A 21,180-nucleotide genomic window follows, 5' to 3' on the forward strand; every position below is an offset into this window, starting at 1 on the left:
AAGTGACTTACAGTTGAGGAAAACAACAAATGATTCATCATAAGATGGCAATGCCCGTTATACAAGTTTTCAGTCATTGTTCAAAACAATAAAAGCTAGCACAGAAAATATTAAGGCAAAATAAGAGCATAGAAAAAGTGAAAGAAATAGATTTTTTTCTCTGTTTGATGATCACGGAAGAGATTTTGTTTCTTTAAACTTGTGAAGGATTCAGCTGTCAGGATGAAGTTAGGTGTAGACTACTAAGAGCGAGCAGAGGTAGGAAGGTGCAGAGCTCGTGGGTGTTCTGTAGGCAAGCACCAATGTTTTGAACTTGATGAGATCCACAACTGGAAGCCAGTGCAGAGAGATGAGAAGAGATGACACGCACTTTTTTTCAAGAGGGTCTGGTTGCACACTTGCACTCTCAGACTTGCATTCTCAGACTTGCACTCTCAGACACATGCGCTTCCGCTAGTGACATCACTTGCAGTCTTTTTTGTTGTTGTTATATTTACTTTTGTTTGAATCTCTCAACATTTTACAACAGTAGCCAGGCGGTGAAGAGAAGAAAAAATAAACAAAATTACAAAGTCACTTGCAATCGCCACTTGCACTCTCCGCTGTACATGCGACGTCACTTGCAGTCGACACAAATCGTGCGTGTTGCCAATGGAGACGAGACACTCTGGTGGTGCTTAAAACCAATTTAGTACCGTAACGTATAGGGTCCTGCAAGTCATCTGTAGAAGAAAAAGACAAGACTTGCAAATCCGTGGCCAAAGAACAGCAGAATATGAACGCAATGCGTCTCTCGTTAAGCGTTTTCCACCCATAGAAAAACATAAACACTTAATATGGCTTAATGTATTAAGATGCTGTTAAAATATCAAATGCAATATACAGTTTATTAATATAATGAATATGTATAGCCTAGTATTTTCCTCCCATACCGCAAAACGTGGCATAATGTAGCATAAAGGAATAAGATGATAAAGACCAAACTCAATATGCTCCTCTTCATTATTAAAATATACATAACTAATATGTACAGGCAAGCAGGTGAGCCCAGAATAAATTCAACATGCAAAGTTTCACGTTAAGCATTTTCCCATATAGAATAAACTGTCTACAGCTCTTTTATATCATTGTCTTTGTCCATTAAGCTACATTACGTGTTTTATTTATAATGATTTTCTATGGGAGGAAAATGTTTAACGTTAATGCGTTGCATTCTGGGCTCGTCTGCTTGCCTGTACGGAGTAGATGCTTTTAATATCACTTAATGCGTTTCATAATGCACATTCATATTTGTTGGTCTGTATATACTTTGAGTCAACAACAAGACATATAGGCTACTGAATTGTCTTTATAATCTTAGTCCGTTATTATGCCACATCAAGCGTTTTGCTGTATGGGAGGACAAGTGAAAGTTTGCGCATTGTGTTCATGGCCATCTGCTTGCCTTGTAGTACACAAAATAATAACTATATATCAAATTTGATCTTTTAATTGCACTTAATGTAGGATTAAATCAAACGGATTTGCGGGTCTTGTCTTTTTCTTGCTGGACCCTGTACATTATTGTACTAAATTAGTTTTAATCGTTTAAGCACCACAGCGTCTTGTCTCCACTGGTAACACGCACGATTTGTGTCGATTGCAAGTGACGTCGTAGGTAGCGGAGAGTGCAAGTGGCGATTGCAAGTGACTTTGTAATTTAGTTTCTTTTTTCTTGTCTTCACCACCTGGCTACTGTTGTAAAATGTTGAGAGATTCAAACAAGAAGTAATCAATAAATAGAACAAAATAAAAAAATAAAAAAGAGTGCAAGTGATGTCACTAGCGGAAGCGCAAGTGTCTGAGAGTGCAAGTGCAAGTCTGCTGCCAGACCCTTTTTTCAGCTTGTTCAAGACTACTCTATTTGCTGCATTCTGGATTAGCTGTACAGGTTTGATAGAACTGACTGGAAGACCTGCTAAGAGAGCACTGCAATATTCAAGCCTGGACAGAACAAGAGCTTGAACAAGGGGTTGAGTAACATGTTCCGATATAAGGGCCTGATCGTCCTAATGTTGTACAAGGCAAATCTGCAAGGCCGGGCAGTTTTAGCAATGTGTTCTGTGAAATTTAGCTCATCAATCACAAAAGGTTTTATGGTTGATGCACCTAGCTGGATGGAGAAATTGTGATGAAATATTGGGTTGGCTGAAATCACAAGCAGTTCTGTCTGGGCAAGGTTAAGTTGAAGGTGATGATTCTTCATCCGACAAGAAATGTCTGTTAGACATGCTGAGATTTGAGCAGCTATCATTAGCATTGGATCTTCAAGATGGATTGAGAGGTAGAGTTGAGTGTCATCAGCATAGCAGTGATATGAAAAGCCATGTTTCTGAATGACAGAACCTAGTGATGCCATGTAGACAGAGAAGAGAAGTGGTCCAAGAACTGAGCCCTGAAGCACCCCAGTAGTTAGATGTTGTGACACGGACAACTCACCAAGATACCTTGAAGGACCTACTGTATCTGAGAGGTAAGACTCGAACCACTGGAGTGCGATTCCTGAGATGCCCTTTGCCATAAGGTTTGACAGGAGGATCTGGTGGTTCACCATGTCAAAAGCAGCAGACAGATTCAGCAAGATAAGTATTGAAGATTTGGAAGCTGATCTTGCCAGTCTTAGGGTTTCAACAACTGAGAGCAGGGCAGTTGAATACCTACTTCTGAAGCCTGACTGCTTGCTGTCCAGAAAGTTGTTCTGTGTGAGAAAGGGTTCTGTGTAAGAGTGGGCTTCTCAAGTAGCGGGGTTATCCGAGTCTGTTTAAATGCTGAGGGAAAGACATCAGTGTGAAAGGATGTGTTAATGATGTGAGTGAGTGTGTTACACCCTGATAAAGGGGGAAAATAGACATTAATAAATGAAGACACGGACTCGTGCTGTTGTCTCTGCGTCAGTCTGTATTGGCTGTGCCAACACAGCACAGCTCGCATCACCCTCAACCTGCAACCTTCGATCTCCAAAATTACACTCCAAAAATTACACTTAAATCATACCACATTGTGATGATGCCCTGTCAGGCCGGAGCGATGATTCAAAAACATGAAAACCCATTATAAATGAGGCATTCGTTGCATCCAATGGGGACATAATTATGAATTATAATGACTTATACTGTATTTTTACGCGTTGGCTGACTCTTAACTTTTATAAAGAATATCTCTTTGGATTTGAGACTTTAATCTTTGCAACTTTACAGATCTTCTATATGCACCAAGAGCTTGTAACACTCCAAAGAGAAAGGAAAAATTTAAATTGCATTATATGACCCCCTTTAACTCTTTTTTTTTCTTTTTTATTACAGTTGAATCACATTGATTCAGTCATTTATATGATCATTTTGATCTTTCTTTTGAAAAAAGAAAAGAAAAAATGTTTATGTAAAAGAACAGTATACTGATCATAAAAAAATGATTCATTAACAAGAAGAAACTCCCAAGTCATTTTTTTTCTTTCATCTCTTGACTGGCATTTTACCAACTTACCAAAACATTTTGGTGGATCTGGTTTAAAGGTTCCATCCTCAGAACAATGAAGTGTTGATTGTCCAATAAGATCAAGTCCTTTGTTGCATTTATAGGAGACTGCTTGTGAATAATCATAACTCTCAAATTTCACAGCTAAAGAGAAAAACATATCTAGGTGAATAGGTATTTATTTCCAGAACACAAAAAAAATATTTTAATACAAATTGGTAATGGCTTTGTGCTCTTCAATATCACATTTCATTCAAATGTAAGAACTAACATACGTTTACAGACAGGATCTTTGCCATCCCATCCCAGATCTTGGCATGTTCTTGTTTCCTGATTAGCTAACATGTATCTGAAAGCAATGATTCTCCTCTTACCAAATAATCAAACACAGCTCACAACCTAAATTCCACATGGTTTAATTAAAACACTCTTAATCCACCCCAAAGAAAGTGACTTTCACTTACCCTTTGTCACAAACTGGTTTAGCTGTGTCACCAAATAAATTTCCAGTCATTTCATATCTTCCATAAAGAAAATCCGCAAGATATTGACTGGTTTAGAATTGGTGCTCTTTAAACACTGTAGAAAATAATGAAAAATAATCTTTAGTGTTGCTTCTTTACATGATACAGGGATATATTTTAAGAGGAAATGTGTGATACTGTGATGCTTCCTGCTGTCAGTGGCAAAACCACTATGAGCTATTTAATGATTAAGCTATTTAATGACTTGTTGACCTATAACATACATCCTTTCACATATCTAAATTAGACAAAAGGCATTTTAGAGAAATTTACAAATGTAGGGTACTTAACATATTTAACGATAGTACATACTTGCGCAATTGAGTTCCAGATTTGTCCACTGGTTTCCCTGACAGGTAACTGATTTAGATGCTTTTAAGTCAACTGGCTTGTGTCCAATCACACACTCAAATGTTACAGTGGATCCATCTGGGAAACTAGGAGTCGAGAGATGGTGTGCTGTTAAAATGACATTTCTTGATGCAAAAGAAGACTGTATGACCAGGGTGGATTTAGTGATTTAGGGGCCCCAGGCAAAATATAGGAATGGGGCCCTATACATTTGCACACATTAACCTGGATTAACCATGAGGTTCTTTTCTCTGTTGTGATGCTTACTGCTGCACAACAGTACCCCATAGTTGTGTCCAGTGTTTCTACATTTACGCCATGTACGTCAAAATGTTTACCCCACCCAGTGCGGTTACAGTATTAACGTTTAAACAAGTTATAACAGTATTACAACTAAACTTTAAAATACATTTATTTTACCTAACTACAAATTTAAATGAAACTGAAAAAAAAATTATGAAAAGGAAATTATACATTTACACACCTAGGATTATATCAACCAAAAATGAAGAACATATGTGCATAGGCCTATGTGTGTGTGTGTGGAAAGTAGCTATGCGTCCTCTACTTGGGTTCTTCTCATAAACAAGTAAGCAAGTGGCATTTAAAACAATAAACATACAATACACATTGTTGCTCAATATTTAATTACAGCTTCAGATGCATTATATTTCATTTGCTACAAGGATACACTTGCAGGACGCGGACACGCAGACAGTTGTCGCGATAATGAACACCACAATGTTGGTGTGTCCGTGCTTAATACGCATCTCCTCTATGAAAAGCATTTAGGGGGCCCTTGGCTTTTGGGGGATCAAGGTGGTCACCTACCTTTGCCTAATGGGTAAGTCCACCTCTGGCTGTGTGCATTGGGCTGAGGAGAAGAACAAATCACACTGGTATTCTAATAACCCAGTCATTGGTCAACTTTTTGCCATTCAGATCAATTACAAAAAGTACACAATTTGTTATACATGCTGCGTTTGCCTTAGTCCTTTGTCTGTTGTTAAAAACCTGACTTTTTGTGGAGTCTTTTGCTGCATGCCAAGTGTTTAACGCAAATCCTATCGGGTTTTAAACATTTTCTCACAAAATTGGTCATAAAATTTTTTAGAGTAAGGGTAAATAATACTAGTTATTTACCCTTTTTTGTTCCTTCAAATTACAGACTGACAATTTGAGATGGTTTTTCATGGTATAATAGACTGGTGCCATATTATAAATGCTATTCATTGTAGCTATCTGAATGACTAATAAGTATCAAACTCACCTCTGATACTTCCAGCTTTCAGAAGACACAGGAAGAGGGCAGGAGCACAGAGATTCAGCAACATAAATGCCATAGTCTCTGAATATTGGTGAACTAGCCCAATATAATTTCAGAATAATTTGTTTTCTGGAATTAAAAAAACAGCAGTGGAACAGCAAATTATAAGGGATATTCTTGCATTCAGGATGAGTCACATGTTGTTGACGCCCACAAGTTCATGCAGAATAAAACGGATTAGAACAACACTGAAGCCATTTCATTTAAATGAACATGAGTTTGGTCATATTTCTCTCTTCTTTAAACCTTTAAAAGAAACTACAAACTTTAAAAGGGCACATAATAGGCTTATCTCTTCAAAGTGTTCTTTTTGAATTAAAGGTAAATCTTTTTAATTAAATACCCAACAAGAAAGGAATACCACATTTTTTAAATTTGTTTTTATGCAGTAAATATTTCATATTTAAGAGCAACTTCCTTGATTCTTTATGCAGAGGTGTTTTTAGCAGAAATACACGATCTCTAAAACTTAATGCTAAGATTAACAGTGTTTAAAAAAGCAGATTAAAAGTTAAAAAACATGTAACTTTACTCACGCACACTGAAGCTGAGTCCTTAAGAATTTGTGTGTCCTCAACAATACTCAGGAAAAGATGAAGATTGGGGAAAACAGGATGGGTGTGCACAAGTATAAATCCTGGTAACCTGATCCAACAACTTGCAATAAAGCTTAAATATAGAAACATAGCTTGAACAGGGCTATTATTATTATTTTTTTTTGTAGTAGTAGTAACTTAATTATTTTATTTAATCAGTATTGCAGCTTGAAAAAAAATATTTGGCTATTATTATTTAAAAAATAATCAATGCTTTTTTGTTTTGCCGCTGTTGTCATTACTGTTAATAAGGTATAATGGTTCAGATCTGTTACATACACGTTACATATAATGGTACAGATATGTTAATCATGTTGATCATCATTGTGAAATTTGTGTCTTGACGTATGTGTATCTCATTGCAACTCTAGTGTTAAGAAGAAAATAGCGAATAGCCCATAACATTTCAAGGCCATATATTGAAAAATAAAGACGAAAGAACAACAGATTGTAGATCTTTGCAATGCTAAATGCTAAGAAATCTGTAGGTGCCTTTGACTGCCTATTACTCTTTAAATACTAAAAATGTACAATTAAAATAAGTAAATAATTTTAAAAAATGTAAAAACAAAAAATAAAAGATTTTATTTCCCTGTATGTCATGTGACACCAGAAAACCGTGAATGTTTGAAACTATTGATATATCAATTTAAATCTCAGCGGGTACTTCATGAATATTTTAGATCAAAGGGGTTCAGCTGACAAAGTTTGGGAATTCCTGCATTAAAAGAAAAAAAAAGTTTTTCAGAAATATACAGGTGCATCTCAATAAATTAGAATGTAGTGGAAAAGTTCATTTATTTCAGTAATTCAACTCAAATTGTGAAACTCGTGTATTAAATAAATTCAATGCACACAGACTGAAGTAGTTTAAGTCTTTGGTTCTTTTAATTGTGATGATTTTGGCTCACATTTAACAAAAACCCACCAATTCACTATCTCAACAAATTAGAATATGGTGACATGCCAATCAGCTAATCAACTCAAAACACCTGCAAAGGTTTCCTGAGCCTTCAAAATGGTCTCTCAGTTTGGTTCACTAGGCTACACAATCATGGGGAAGACTGCTGATCTAACAGTTGTCCAGAAGACAATCATTGGCACCCTTCACAAGGAGGGTAAACCACAAACATTAATTGCCAAAGAAGCTGGCTGTTCAAGTCTGTGATGATTTGGGGTGCAATGTCATCTGCTGGTGTTGGTCCATTGTGTTTTTTGAAAACCAACGTCACTGCACCCGTTTACCAAGACATTTTGGAGCACTTCATGCTTCCTTCACACTGCCAAAAGCACCAAAAGTTGGTTAAATGACCATGGTGTTGGTGTGCTTGACTGGCCAGCAAACTCACCAGACCTGAACCCCATAGAGAATCTATGGGGTATTGTCAAGAGGAAAATGAGAAACAAGAGACCAAAAAATGCAGATGAGCTGAAGGCCACTGTCAAAGAAACCTGGGCTTCCATACCACCTCAGCAGTGCCACAAACTGATCACATCCATGCCACGCCGAATTGAGGCAGTAATTAAAGCAAAATGAACCCCTACCCAGTATTGAGTACATGTACAGTAAATGAACATACTTTCCAGAAGGCCAACAATTCACTAAAAATGTTTTTTTTTATTGGTCTTATGAAGTATTCTAATTTGTTGAGATAGTGAATTGGTGGGTTTTTGTTAAATGTGAGCCAAAATCATCACAATTAAAAGAAACAAAGACTTAAACTACTTCAGTCTGTGTGGATTGAATTTATTTAATACATGAGTTTCACAATTTGAGTTGAATTACTGAAATAAATGAACTTTTCTACAACATTCTAATTTATTGAGATGCACCTGTAGTTAATTGTGTTTGGTTGCCTTTTTTATTTTTTTTTACAATAAAACTTTTAAGAGAAAAATCAGTCTTTACTGATTTAATTTACAGTCTTTTATTTCCTTGATCACTTTCCATGCAACAAGGTCACAAAACATCTTCAACAATAGCTCCTTGTGTGCGATATTTTCCTTTCAGGAAGGGCAGAAAAGATAACAGGGGTCGGGTCACTTTCAGTTTCACTCTTGCATGGTTTCATTGTCATTGAATTGTGTCGATGGGCAAAAAAGGATACAAGTTGACTCCAGCAATGCTTGAAAATGTTAATTGCATTAATGTTGATATCCGCTTGTAATGTGAGTAATGAGTTAACTTATTTATTTGTTACATTTTTTTGTTTGTTACATACAGAAAAAAAACACACCTAAAGCTAAAATGTCTACAAAACAAAATTTGAATGAATCATGCAGTTTGAAGCTGAATTAATTGTACACTTTGTGGATAAGAACAAGGAATATCAAGGAATATAAGTCAATGTGAATTAAAAAGAATGCAAAATGTGTACATGCACACCATAAATAAAGAAAACTTGTAATGAAGCTGCAACCATGTTTCACAATCAGATGTCTTTGGGGTGTTTGCCTTGAGCCCTAAGCCTTCTTGATGTACATTTTGAGCATGTGTGCACTACACATAAGATGGTAATCATAACTGAGGAGAGAATCCAACGAAGACACTCATACCACAGTGGTAAACCAGTCCATGACCTACAGAACAAAACATACGTTTTCAGTCTGCGAACAATTGTATTGAACTACTGTGAGCTCCTATTCACAATTGCATCGAAAAGAGTATTATTAAAAATTTCTACTGTTAATACTTATGTTCTACAGAAGAAAGTCAGTCATACAGGTTTGGAATGAAATGATTTTGGGTGAACTAATCTTTAGAATTCTGTAAATAAATCATTAGAAATCATTCATTTTTATTATGTATGTTCTCAAGAAAGTTGTTGTTGCTGTCTTGTTTTGAATTGATTCATTTTAACATGCTGAACAATAGCTTTCTGTTCATGTCTGATCAACTTACATTGTTTTATTCTGACTCCATGTGAGATGAGAAACTGTTGCAGAGCTCAGGAATTTCTCTGTCGTTTGAATGGATGTTGAGAGTGATGTTGTGCTTCTTATACAGTCATGGCTAGAGAATGCTGGTCAAGAAAAAGAGGTTTGTCTTTAGATAACTTAGAACCATGTAAACATCACTATATATATTATTAATATATAAATTAAGTGCTACATATTGTCCACACATGTCAAGTAAAACTAATGTACACAGAAGTTTCAAAATTATTACACCATTACGGTGTACAAAACAACTGGCCTAGGCTAGCAACACAACAATCATTACAATATCACAGTACTATTAATACTGAAGTCCTCTGAGGTCATTCTCACTGCAATGCAATCCTTGATTAAATCAAATGATGTATCCTTCGCGACCTTTAATCACCCACAATCCGTTGTACACATTCCATTACATGAAAATAAACTGATGAAAAATGAGTCAATACTGAGCTTGTCTGAATTTATTATGAAATGTAAGACAAAAATAATTTTTTCAGACATGAAAGCATAAATGTTATCTTTTGTTTTGGTGTACATTTTATTTATTTATTTTATTTAGTCATTTATCAGACGCTTTTATCCAAAGCGATTTACAAATGAGGACAACAGAAGCAATCAATTGTAGTATTAAAGCAACTAAAAACAGATCCAAAACTAAAAGCTAAAACTTCATAAATACTACCTATACACATTTTAAAAATAAAGAGATTAAATAAAAATGACAAATGCATACAACAAAATTTCAAAACTTTGTGCCAGCCAGCGAACGCATATTTGAATTTAGCAGTTGGTGATGTTTTTCTTTTTTATATATAATTTACAGGACAAACTGCGCATTTCACCCAAAAGTGTTTGGTATGATATGATTCCAAATTTAGGGGGGCCAAGCTTGTAGACAGGGGGGCATTGGCCCCCTAAATTTGCCACCCCCTAAAACTGCCCCTGATGAGTACTAAACTAAGTTTTTTTTCACACAAAAGTTTATGTTGTTACAAAAACAGTTGGTTATGTCTGTGAAGTTGAACAGCTAGGAAAGAAATTGAATGTGTAGATAGATGTGTTAAGCAACAGCAGCGTAATATAGCCTACAGTAACATTACCTATTGGCCTACTGCTATTTACGCTGTTAAAAAGATAGTTCACCCAAAAATTAAAATTTTGTCATTAATTACTCACCCTCATGTCGTTCCAAATCCATAAGACCTTCATTCATCAAATTAAGTTATTTTTGATGAATTCCGAGAGCTCTCTGACCCTATAGGCAACAAGGATTCTAACACGATCAATGTCCAGAAATGTAGTAAGGACATACTTAAAATAATCCACGTGATATCAGGGGTTCAACCGTAATTTTTCAAAGCTACTTTTTATGCACAAAGAAACCTCACACTGGCGCCATTTTGGAGAGTATCCACTGAATGTAAAAAACGTGTCCTTGTTACGTTTTTGGACATTGATCGTGGTAGGATCCTTGCTGTTTATGGGAGCGTCAGAGAGCTCTTGAAATTCATCAAAAATATCTTAATTTGTGTTCTGAAGATGAACAAAAGTTTTATGGGTTTGGAACGGCATGAGGGTGAGTAATTAATGACTATCCCTTCAATATGACAATAAAATAAAAGCAGAAAATCACTCACTGCTCATCCATAATAATGTCTATAACTATAATAATAAGACATTTCTTACTTGAATGCTGATTTTAAATGCTCTAGCACAAAGAAGGGCAGGGTCTCTGCTAATACGGCAGTGTCCATCAACAGTCGTGGGCCATGCTTGTAAAATGTGATGTCACCTTTTACGAACTCTGTGATCGGCTTGCTCTGAGACACTGCTTTTGATTTATGGGGATTAAAAAAAAAAGGAGCGGGACGATTTTTATCATTATAGGGTGGTTGTGTACACACACAGCCAACACACATTTATGTTCAAACAACATGTAAAAGGGAATTTTGTATAATAGGTGCCCTTTAATGGAGGACTCTAGCCTACACGCCTCTGAAAGACTGAACTAGGAAGGACTTGGTATGCAGCCTTCCATTTGAAAAGCACCCTCTAAACCAGGGGTGGGCAAACTTGGCCCTTCAAGGCCACTTTCCTTCAGAGGTTAGCTCCAACCCTAATCAAACACACCTGAACCAGCTAATCATTGTCTTCAAGGCTACAGGCAGGTGAGTTATATCAGGGTTGGATCAAATCTCTGCAGGAAAGTGGCCTGGAAGGGCCAAGTTTGCCCATCACTGCTGTAAACCATAGGTCTCAAACTCAATTCCTGGAGGGCCACAGCTCTGCGCAGTTTAGCTCCAACCCTAATCAAACACACCTGATCCAGCTAATCAAGGTCTGCAGGATTACTAGAAATGTTCTAAGCAGGTGTGATTTGGAGTTGGTTGGAGCTAAACACTGCAGAGCTGTGGCCCTCCAGGAATTGAGTTTGACACCACCGCTCTAAACCCTTGTGGTTTTCCTCTGAGTCCACACCCTGAAAACGGAAGTCAAAACATTTTGATTGCCCCCTGGTGGCTGGCTGCAGTATGGGTCATAAAGCCTGCCCTCTCCATGTAAATGAATGGGACGAACTAAAAAAATTGTAATTACACTTCACAAATTTTTCCCAAACATGATTTCTGTCATTTTAGGTAGTTCTTATCACGCTGATGTATATCCAAGTGTACATTGTTTCAATTAAGTCGGCTTTTAGTTAGTTATTTTATGCTATAAAATGTGGTGGCATCACGATTGTGTGCTTGTGATCGAGTCAACCAGAATTTGGGCAGGACACTGATATCACAGCACCTCACATTCACTACTGCACAGACTCTTGCCCCAAATGACATCATCAGTGTAAGATGACAGCAGCCGTTTCTGTAACATAATGGCTTCATTTTTCTACAGTGAAAGGAAGAGGAGTGCATCTTTTTTACAGTCTATGGGTTTTTAATACAGCTTTGCCATAGACAAATACAGTGAGTATTCTAAAATAAGAGCCAGTTTATACGAAGAACGGTAACTATTAGGGATGCACCGGTTGACCGGCCATAAATCGGAAAAGGCCGGTTTTTGCTTATAATGCGCGATCGGCAACCGGCCGGATTTTTGTATTTTGTTCGTCCGATTTTTCCGGAAGTGTGCACCGAGGCGCCAGCAGAAAAAATACCACGCAGAGCAAGCTCACTGTTGGCGATGCACGATGGAAATGCAGAGCTACCTGTCTGAGGCACAGATACCAAGAAGCAAACAGCCGTTGGTGTACTGGCGCACAAATAAGAGCCGCTTTCCTGCACTCGCTGAAGTTGCGCGAGTGTAACGTTACCTGTCCGCGCCCTGCACAACGTTTGTTCAGCTCAGCTTCTCTCGTGTTGGATGAGAAACGAAACAGACTAACTTGTGACAAAGCTGAAATGCTTCTTTTTGTAAAGAAGAACTCGCATGCACTTTTGAAAAGCCAGAAGTAAACGTCAGTTCTGTAGGCTATAAGATTAATATTGTTTATTTTACCTTAAAATTACATTGACTTAATGTGATTTAAAAAGCACCTGCCGTAGTTAACATTCTGGAATAATTTATTTATATAGCCTACTTTGGTTTTATTTAGTTTCACTGGTAAAGATCTTTTTTTCTTTACACCAAATTTAGAAACGAAAACAAATGCTGAATGCTGATTAAGTAACATCTTTGTTTGGAGTGTTGAATGTGTTTGGATTGTGGAACTATGCAGTTGTTGCCTTTAAAATTACATGGTTACAGTTAATGTTTTCATTTAAGGCCAGTTTATAGTTTCAACCCAATTTAAAAACAAAAGCTAAATGCTTTTGTCAGTAGGCCTACCTATGTTTGTATTGAATGTAGCCTACTTACTGCGCAGTTACTGCTGTTAATTTCAGATAGTTACAGTTGTTGTTTTCAATAGCCAAAACCCAGTTTAGCCTGTTAAATACCAAATAAACATCTTGTTTGTGTGTACTTTTATTCTTTCTTGTTTGTTGCGTGATAAAAATAAAAATCGGAAATCGGTATCGGCCAGTTTGCTTGTAAAAAAATCGGTATCGGAATCGGCTATGAAAAATCATGATCGTGCATCACTAGTAACTATTAAGATAACTATAACGATAACTATATCAGTATCCAGACCAACGCAAAATGCTCTGTTTCAGAGACGCCCAAACCAGGGCCAAAGCTGGCCCATGATGACCTCCAAATCGGCCTGCCATGTCATATCATGCTGTAAAAATGGGGGGAAAAATCTTACATTTCTTAAATTGTATATATATTTTTCAACACTTTTTGTTCTATTTTTTTGTTCTATGTTCAAACTCTTTAAAGTCAAGTGAATTCTGATTGGCTGTCAATATTTTTTATCATTGTCAGCTAGGAAAAATCGGTGTGAAAGTCATTCCAACCTTATTGTTTAACTCTTCACCTTTTCTTTATAGCTGCAGCATGGACTGCTATTCTTTGACATTTAGCTTGGTCCATGGTACAATGCAAGCCTCGGGGACTCAGATCAGAGTGACCAACTGAGGGAAGAAGCCATTAAAGGCCTTCACAGTATAAATAATACCTTGCTTACTGGTAAGCTGAAACTGTGGTGCCTGCAATTCGGATTGCTCCCTCGTCTAATGTGACCTCTAAAGGTTTACGAGGTCCGGCAAAATCCACTCTTAGGCATGGAGACATTGTAGGACAGGTGCAGCAGGGAAGAGGGGGTTTTGGAGTTCGGACAAGCCGACCCATTTGGTACAAAGCAACATCTGCCCAGAGGAGAAAACAGATAGTAGCCGAGGTCCGGCAGCAAGAGGCGGCAGAGAGATGCACAAAGGCTGTCTCGCAGTCCAAACAGGGACAGTGGACTAACTGGGAAAATCTGGAGCAATGTAAACTCACCTGGAAGGATCTTTGGGAGATGGAAAGAAGCAGACTGAGCTTCATCATTAAAGCCACCTACGATGTTCTCCCCACACCCAAGAACCTAAACCAATGGAGTGGAGAAGATCCATCTTGTCCTCTCTGTCAAACCCCAGCAACACTAAGGCATATCCTCGTCAGCTGCAAAACCAGTCTTTCCCAAGGACGTTACACCTGGAGGCACAATCAGGTTCTGAGACAACTGGCGATTATCCTGGAGGGAAGTAGAACCACCCCTCCCCTCATGCACTCCCTCCTCCAATGCCTGGATTCTCAAAAGCCACTGCCTTCGTAAGAGCAGGACAGCTTCCAGTAAAGCCAACTACAAAAAAGAAAACAACCCTGCTGGACACTGCCCGGGACTGGAAAATGCAGGTTGATCTGGACCAGAAGCTCAGCTTTCTACCTGAGATAATTACAACTAACCTCAGGCCAGATCTAATACTGTGGTATACCTCACAAAAGTCCTTGTTCATCGTTGAACTAACTGTGCATATGGGAGGCTACAATTGGTGAAGCAAATGAACGTAAAAGGCTGAAGTATTCAGACCTATCAGCCGAAGCAGTACAACGGGGCTGGCGAACTCAGTTGCTCCCCATAGAGGTTGGGTGCAGAGGTTTTATAGCCACGGCAACAAACAGGCTACTGAAGGGGATGGGAGTCAGAAGACATGTTGAGCAAAGCAGCAACTGGCTGTGGCTAAAAAGGAAGCATCCTAAATGGACTGCAAAATGACCTAGAGGGGTAAAAGAAGAGGGGAGTGCATCGTGGGCCTATCAACTAAGCACCAACGAAGGGAGGGTGCCCACCTGATGACCCCAATGAAGTGATTACCCCTACTTCCCACTCAAGATGTTAACAAAGTGCTGATTATTCTAAGGGATTGTACTATTAAGTCCGACATGCTCAACTTTGACATTTAGAATGATTTACCACTGCATTACACGACTGACTAGTCAGAATCAATAATTCCAGAATGCAATGTAAAAAAATACTTAATCAATGTACAGGTTAAACTCACTGTTTGATGAGATGAGATAGACACTGTCCTTGTCTGCAGACTGAAGTAGTTGCAGAGAAACAAATTCGCTACTCTGGCTGCTGACATCATTAAAGGCCGAGCAGAAAAGCTGACTGTCTTCAGTGATGTTTGAACAATGGAGATAGAGATCAGTGGATTGGTGCAGGACAGTGTTGTTTGGGTGTCCAACTCTGTACCAAGTGTACTGCACATCCGTTCCTCTCTCACTCCAACATCGAAACACAGATGGTTGACCCCAACATGTCATCTCTGGGGAACTGAGAGGCCAAACGTTTGGTTTTATTACAGCCTCTGAAATGAAATGTATATTTCTTACTGTAAAAGTCAATTTTCAAGACTAAAATTACAGGTGCACTGGCCAAATTATCTTTTAGATTGGCGTAATCACACTGCACATGATGAAAATAAAGTCTTACCTTTTGTTACTGTGACTTGTATCCTTGTCATTATATCAGCATAGATTTTGTCAATCGCAACCCAGTATATTCCACTGTCATCCAACTTTAAATCTCTTATATAAACAATCAAGCCTCTAGAAACTCTATCAATGATTTGAGCCCGTGTTCTGTACGCAGCATGTGTGAATCCATCTGTGTCCATCAGAACTTCACATGAGGATCTGGAGTCTCCAGCACACCAGTACTTCTTGTTAAATCGGTACTGGGTTGTTTTGTAGGTGCAGGTAATAGTCAATGTGCTTCCAATTGTGGCTTGAATCTTTGTTTTATCACACTGAAACTGCACACTTACTACAGAAATAAAAGTTACATTTTTAAACACTGTATAAACAAAGTTGATTATCAAAATATATTGTTTTATTCAAGCACATTTAACGTCGGCATGAAATGAAAAGTCATCCTATTTATTTTCTAAATTTATATTATACTGTATATCTTACTGTGAGCAATTCATCTGTGCATTTGTTTCTCTCTTTTTTTCAATGTTTTGACCTAATATAATCAATGTCATAACTGGACCTTCCAGTGAAAATTACTTTTCTCTGGTGACGTATACAGGATTTCTCCAATCATTTAGTCCATTTAAAGCCACCCCTAGAAGCTTGCGTTCATTTGCCTCAACTTTTAAGTGCATCGCCCACATCTCAAAATTCAACCAATATTCGTCCCCACCCTACACTTTTTCTTTTTCGATAATCTGTTTCACTCAGATGTATGTCACAATACAGAAGAAATGATCTGTCATTACTTTCACGTTCATCACGTTTCACTGCGACTTTAAGACAATTTCCATTTGGCGAGGTTCATAACAGCTCTCATAACTACAGGGGGACTATGGTTATAACACTATTTGCTTTAACATTTGTAATTGCACTATTTATATCATACTTTGAAATTATTTTCCCACATTGATCTGTAAAACGGTGTACTCTTCAAACTAAATTTATTTTAGCATTTTAATTTAAAAAGAGGTTAGAATCATTCTAAAACTGCAAACCCATAACAGACTGTTTGTGCAAGTTTTTCAGGTCATTCTGTTCAATCTATGTGTCCATAAGAATAAAATGTGTAAAGTTGTGTTACAACCACTAAGAACAGTGGTTACAACTGTCACCGTCTGCTCAAATATGACATTTGAAGACTTTTAACATTTTTAGTTACATTTTGAGCAAATGCTACATATAAAATTAAACAAAAAATAAGATTCACAAGATAACTTTTTGTAGGTGACTCCGGTCATGCCAGTTCAGGTCATTAAAAATGCATTAACATGATAGCAAATCTTTTTTTTTTTTTTTTCCTGCCTAAAAGTAGTCCAGTAAATTGTTTGGTGGTCATGTATAATAGTGATGTCATCCTAAGTGTAAAATATGGTGGTGTTACAACTCAAACCATGCCAACACCGGTCTCCTTACAAATAAAACTATACTCTATTTAAAACAAATACAAGCAGATAAACACAAAAGCACACGTGAATTGATCGGTAGAAAGAGACTTACTCTGTGCTAAAAGCAGTATATACAGGCCCTTCATACTGTTGATGAGAATGTGAAAGCTGTTACGTGTTGAAGCACCTTGTTGCGAGCTATTTAGAGTGAAACAGGATGTAGGCAGTCATGGACGAACTGTGGTTTTCAAATGGCATTGTAGGGTCTTTCAATATGCTAACAAACTGTATGTATACATAAACACAAGCAATCTTTACTAAATTAAAAAAAAGTGAAAGAGCACTCTTCATGCAAAAACTTTAAAAGAATAAGAATTATAATACAGAGAATATAACCTTTTTTTTGGTGAGATTAGAAAGAGCAATTTGCAACACAGGAAAAGGTCAGAGAATGCAATTTTACTAAACAGCCACTAGATGAAACATGTACCTTCCCGATACCTTTTGATAAATAAGTGATTAGTAATATATATTTACGTGTGTGTGAAATGTAAGTAGAAAGACTAAAACGGTATTTTCTTGTCATTTTAAGGTCAAAGACTGCCATTTAACTAACCAGCCACTAGATGGAAGACTTACCTTCCAAGTACCTTTTCCAGTGTAAAAGCTTTTGATTAATAAATGATTAGTGATATAAATATTACATGTGTGTGTGTGTGTGTGTGTGAGAGAAATGTAAGTAGAAAGTAAAATTTATATACAGAGCTGGGTAGTAACTGATTACATGTAATCTAGATTACGTAATCAGATTCCAAAAATTAAGTACTTGTAATTAGATTTAATTAAATACTCTGAATCAGACTACAGTGAGGCTACTTTGTTATTGATTACATATTGTAATGAATTAGTCCACTGTAGGCGAGCGTAGTGAGAACCCATGTGCAGTTTTATTTACAAGTTATCTAAACATCCAAACAATAAACAAAGACTTGACTAGACTTGACGAGGCATGAACAGACTTGACTTGACTTGACGAGGCATAAACAGACTAGACTCACCGACAGCGGGTTACAACTTCAATCCACGACCAGGGCACAATGGGAACATGATGGCTAGTTATAGCAGACAAGGAGGGTCACATGACATGAACAAACCAATGGGAACAAGGCACATGACTAAAGCAACCAATTAGAACATAACACAGACAAGGGAATCACATGACTAGACAATAACCAATGAGAGCATGACACAGACACAAGGCAGAGAGACATGAGGCAAGGGAAGCATGACACTTTTCAACAACAACATGAAACAAAACCCAAACACCAAACCCCACATTACATATCTCCCCCTCTAAGGGCGGCTCCAGACACCCAAACAAACACAAACAAAACCCAACAAGTCCAGGATGGTGGTGGAGTGGAGGCCTAACTGGGGGAGGACGGAGGGCCAGGCCCATGAAGTGGAACAGGCAGAGCGGGGAGCCATGGCGGAGCAGGCAGAACGGGCAGCCATGGCGGTACAGGCAGATCAGGGAGCCATGGCGGTGCCCAAGCTCTGCGTCCGACTCAGGCGTGGCGGCCATCTTGGCCGGGGACTCAGGCGTGGCATGAGCAGACTCTGAAATGGTGGCCATGTCGTGACGAGACTCTGGAAGAACAGTTGAGACGTGATGAGACTCTAGAAGGGCGGCCATTTTGCGAAGAGACTCTTGTGTGGCGGCCATCTTGTGATTAAGCTCTTGAATGGCGGCCGTGTTGTGAAGAATCTCTTGATGTGCCAGCATGACGTGAGCAAGCTCTGGTTTGGCAGACGTGACGTGAAGAGAACTTGGCGTAGCAGACATGACTGGAGCAGACTCTGGCTTGGCAGACATGATGTGATCAGGCTTTGACTTGGTAGATATGACATGAGTAAACTTTCACTTAACTGGCATGATGTGAGCAGGTCCTGGAGTAGCGGGCATGATGTGAGCAGGTTTTGGCATAGCAGACATGACGTGTGCAGGCTGTGGCGTAGCAGGCGTGACGTGAGCAGGCTGTGGCTTGGCAGACATGATGTGAGCAGACCTTGGCTTGGCAGGCATGACGTGAACAGGTTCAGACTTGGTAGGCATGACGACTGAGGACTTTGGAGAGGTGCTGTGTTCCTCCTCCACGACACTCACAGTGAAGGCAGAGCCACTCATTCGCAGAGCAACGTCTATATATTGTTCAAGTGACCAGTGTGGGGTATTGCATGGCATTAACTGTGATATGTCATGAGATAGTCCAAAACGGAAAGTGTCAACAGAGCAACATCATTAAGGTTCACCTGATTACAAAGTTCACAAAAATCACTCACGTAATCCTCTGTAGGCCTGTCACCTTGACGAAGGCAGAGGAGGCGGGAAACTGCTGGGATCATGGTGGGGGTCGTGTATTCTGTAATAAATTAGTCCACTGAAGGCAAGCGTAGTGAGAACCCATGTGCAGTTTTATTTACAAGTTATCTAAACATCCAAACAATAAACAAAGACTTGACTAGACTTGACGAGGCATGAACAGACTTGACTTGACTTGACGAGGCATAAACAGACTAGACTCACCGACAGCGGGTTACAACTTCAATCCACGACCAGGGCACAATGGGAACATGATGGCTAGTTATAGCAGACAACGAGGGTCACATGACATGAACAAACCAATGGGAACAAGGCACATGACTAAAGCAACCAATGAGAACACAACACAGACAAGGGAATCACATGACTAAACAATAACCAATGAGAGCATGACACATACACAAGTCAGAGAGACATGAGGCAAGGGAAGCATGACACTAACTGCAGGAATCAAACTACAAAATAAAAGACACGAAAACAACAACATGAAACAAAACCCAAACACCAAACCCCGCATTACACATACACATATTATTCACACAATAACTCCCTATTTTTTCCTTATTTTAAATGTTCTTTTCTAAATTAACCACTAATACACATCTTCCAGTTTTGTGGGCATTCACACAAAGACCAGTCGCTAGTCATGTAGCTATCATTACACAGAAAATTGAGAGGCAAAGAAAAAAAAAGAGGGAGGAGCCAGGGAGGAGACAGGAGGGGCTTGGGGCAGGAGGAGCCCAGCTGGACCCAGGTCACAGCCATAATGTCGACCCATGGTGGAGCTGACAGAGGGAGGAGCCATGGCCGCCGACTCCAGGGGGCCGACCAACGGCGGCGGAGCAGGTGGCGGAGGAGCGCGAGGCGGAGACGGAGAGCCAACGAGCCAGGGGGATGCTGAGGGGGGCCAGGGTGGAGCCGAAGGACCGAGGTGGAGGCAGAGCGACTGAGGACCAAGGTGGAGCTGGCGGGAGGAAGGAGCCCAACGGAGCCGGTGGGACGGAGCGACAAGGTGCAGCCGGAGGAGCGGAGTCCTGAGGCGATGGCGGGTCGACACCCGACCAAGGCGGAGCCGGAGGGACGAGGGAGTCCGGTGGAGCTGGTGGATCGAGGGGTGACGGTGGAGGCGAGGGAGCTAAGAGCCAAGGTGGAGCCGCTGGGTCTACAGGCCGAGGCGGAGTCTAGGCCACGGAGGCTGGATGCGGAGGTGAGGGATTCTCCAGCCATGGCAACGCTGGAGGATGGCAGACCCGTGGAGCTCGCACCGTAATGATGGTGGGCTGAGGGTGAGCAGAGCGGCTGCCAGACGACAGCGGTGGAGGAGGCAGGAGCGGGTGGGAGGGCGGGCGGGCATTTGTGAGTCTCCGGGCATTCAGGGCTTAACTCTGGATCGGAAGCCCCCTCTAGGCTGAACACGGGAACAGGATGGCACTCAGGAAGAACGGACACTTGAGGGCGCTTACAAGGAGCTGGCACTGGAGGGCGCTCTGGACTTGATTCGGGGACTGGAGCCCTAACCTCTTTGGTTTGGCACTTTCGCTGCGACATACTCAGCTCACCCTCAGCTGCGGTTCAGGGGGCAGAGCTCCTCTCTGCGCTCACACCGTCCGCGCTTTCTCCCTCGTAGCGGGCATTGTCGCCGGCTCTCGCACCTGGTCTGATGAGTTGAGCTCTACGTCCGGGGCAATCCTCTGCTCAGTCGCTCAGCTTTGCGCTGGCTCGCTGATCGCGGCGGGGACTTGGTCTCCGTCCGGGG

At 39.8% G+C, this 21,180-nt stretch overlaps 2 protein-coding genes and 2 long non-coding RNA genes across 6 annotated transcripts; all 4 read right to left on the reverse strand.

Moving 5' to 3' along the window:
• Nucleotides 1-3,786: 3,786 nt before the first annotated feature.
• LOC107571666 (uncharacterized) lies at nt 3,787-4,778 on the reverse strand. The gene is made up of 3 exons (XR_001607222.1): nt 4,350-4,778; nt 3,978-4,092; nt 3,787-3,862 (listed from the first exon to the last, which is right to left on the reverse strand). It is a non-coding gene; the product is annotated as an uncharacterized lncRNA (long non-coding RNA).
• Nucleotides 4,779-4,993: 215 nt separating this feature from the next.
• LOC107571674 (uncharacterized) lies at nt 4,994-6,298 on the reverse strand. The gene is made up of 3 exons (XR_001607223.1): nt 6,252-6,298; nt 5,659-5,784; nt 4,994-5,262 (listed from the first exon to the last, which is right to left on the reverse strand). It is a non-coding gene; the product is annotated as an uncharacterized lncRNA (long non-coding RNA).
• A 2,308-nt stretch (nt 6,299-8,606) lies between these two features.
• LOC107570149 (uncharacterized) lies at nt 8,607-19,651 on the reverse strand. 3 transcript variants are annotated; one of them, XM_016256352.1, is made up of 4 exons: nt 15,613-15,685; nt 15,176-15,487; nt 9,214-9,334; nt 8,607-8,891 (listed from the first exon to the last, which is right to left on the reverse strand). In XM_016256352.1, exons 1-4 carry the CDS (start codon nt 15,641-15,643, stop codon nt 8,744-8,746), a joined length of 612 nt encoding a protein of 203 aa, XP_016111838.1. In that variant the 5' UTR covers nt 15,644-15,685; the 3' UTR covers nt 8,607-8,743. The 3 variants fall into 3 exon arrangements, 2 of the variants coding, with proteins under 2 accessions (XP_016111838.1, XP_016111845.1); XM_016256359.1 differs by lacking the exon at nt 9,214-9,334 and having other exon boundaries at nt 8,760-8,891; XR_001606998.1 differs by lacking the exons at nt 8,607-8,891; nt 15,176-15,487; nt 15,613-15,685 and adding an exon at nt 19,629-19,651 and having other exon boundaries at nt 9,260-9,334.
• Nucleotides 18,096-19,454, reverse strand: LOC107571405 (protein piccolo-like). Its single transcript, XM_016257732.1, has 3 exons — nt 19,385-19,454; nt 18,967-19,289; nt 18,096-18,153 (listed from the first exon to the last, which is right to left on the reverse strand). Exons 1-3 carry the CDS (start codon nt 19,445-19,447, stop codon nt 18,096-18,098), a joined length of 444 nt encoding a protein of 147 aa, XP_016113218.1. The 5' UTR covers nt 19,448-19,454.
• Nucleotides 19,652-21,180: the final 1,529 nt, after the last annotated feature.

Source organism: Sinocyclocheilus grahami, unplaced genomic scaffold (assembly GCF_001515645.1).
Source record: "Sinocyclocheilus grahami isolate Dianchi unplaced genomic scaffold, SAMN03320097.WGS_v1.1 scaffold29.1, whole genome shotgun sequence".
In the NCBI taxonomy this organism is placed as follows: Eukaryota; Metazoa; Chordata; class Actinopteri; order Cypriniformes; family Cyprinidae; genus Sinocyclocheilus; species Sinocyclocheilus grahami.

What these genes read in the sequence shown, in the direction of transcription:
- LOC107570149 (XM_016256352.1), bottom strand. Translation starts at nt 15,643, where the DNA reads ATGACAAGGATACAAGTCACAGTAACAAAAG. An exon ending in ACAAGTCACAGTAACAAAAG is followed by an intron (nt 15,488 to 15,612) that starts GTAAGACTTTAT and finishes ATTTCATTTCAG; the next exon opens with AGGCTGTAATAAAACCAAAC. An exon ending in TGGAGTCAGAATAAAACAAT is followed by an intron (nt 8,892 to 9,213) that starts GTAAGTTGATCA and finishes TTTGTTCTGTAG; the next exon opens with GTCATGGACTGGTTTACCAC.
- LOC107571405 (XM_016257732.1), bottom strand. Translation starts at nt 19,447, where the DNA reads ATGATCCCAGCAGTTTCCCGCCTCCTCTGCCTTCGTCAAGGTGACAGG. An exon ending in ACAGGCCTACAGAGGATTAC is followed by an intron (nt 19,290 to 19,384) that starts GTGAGTGATTTT and finishes GACATATCACAG; the next exon opens with TTAATGCCATGCAATACCCC. An exon ending in GCTCACATCATGCCAGTTAA is followed by an intron (nt 18,154 to 18,966) that starts GTGAAAGTTTAC and finishes TGCTATAACTAG; the next exon opens with CCATCATGTTCCCATTGTGC.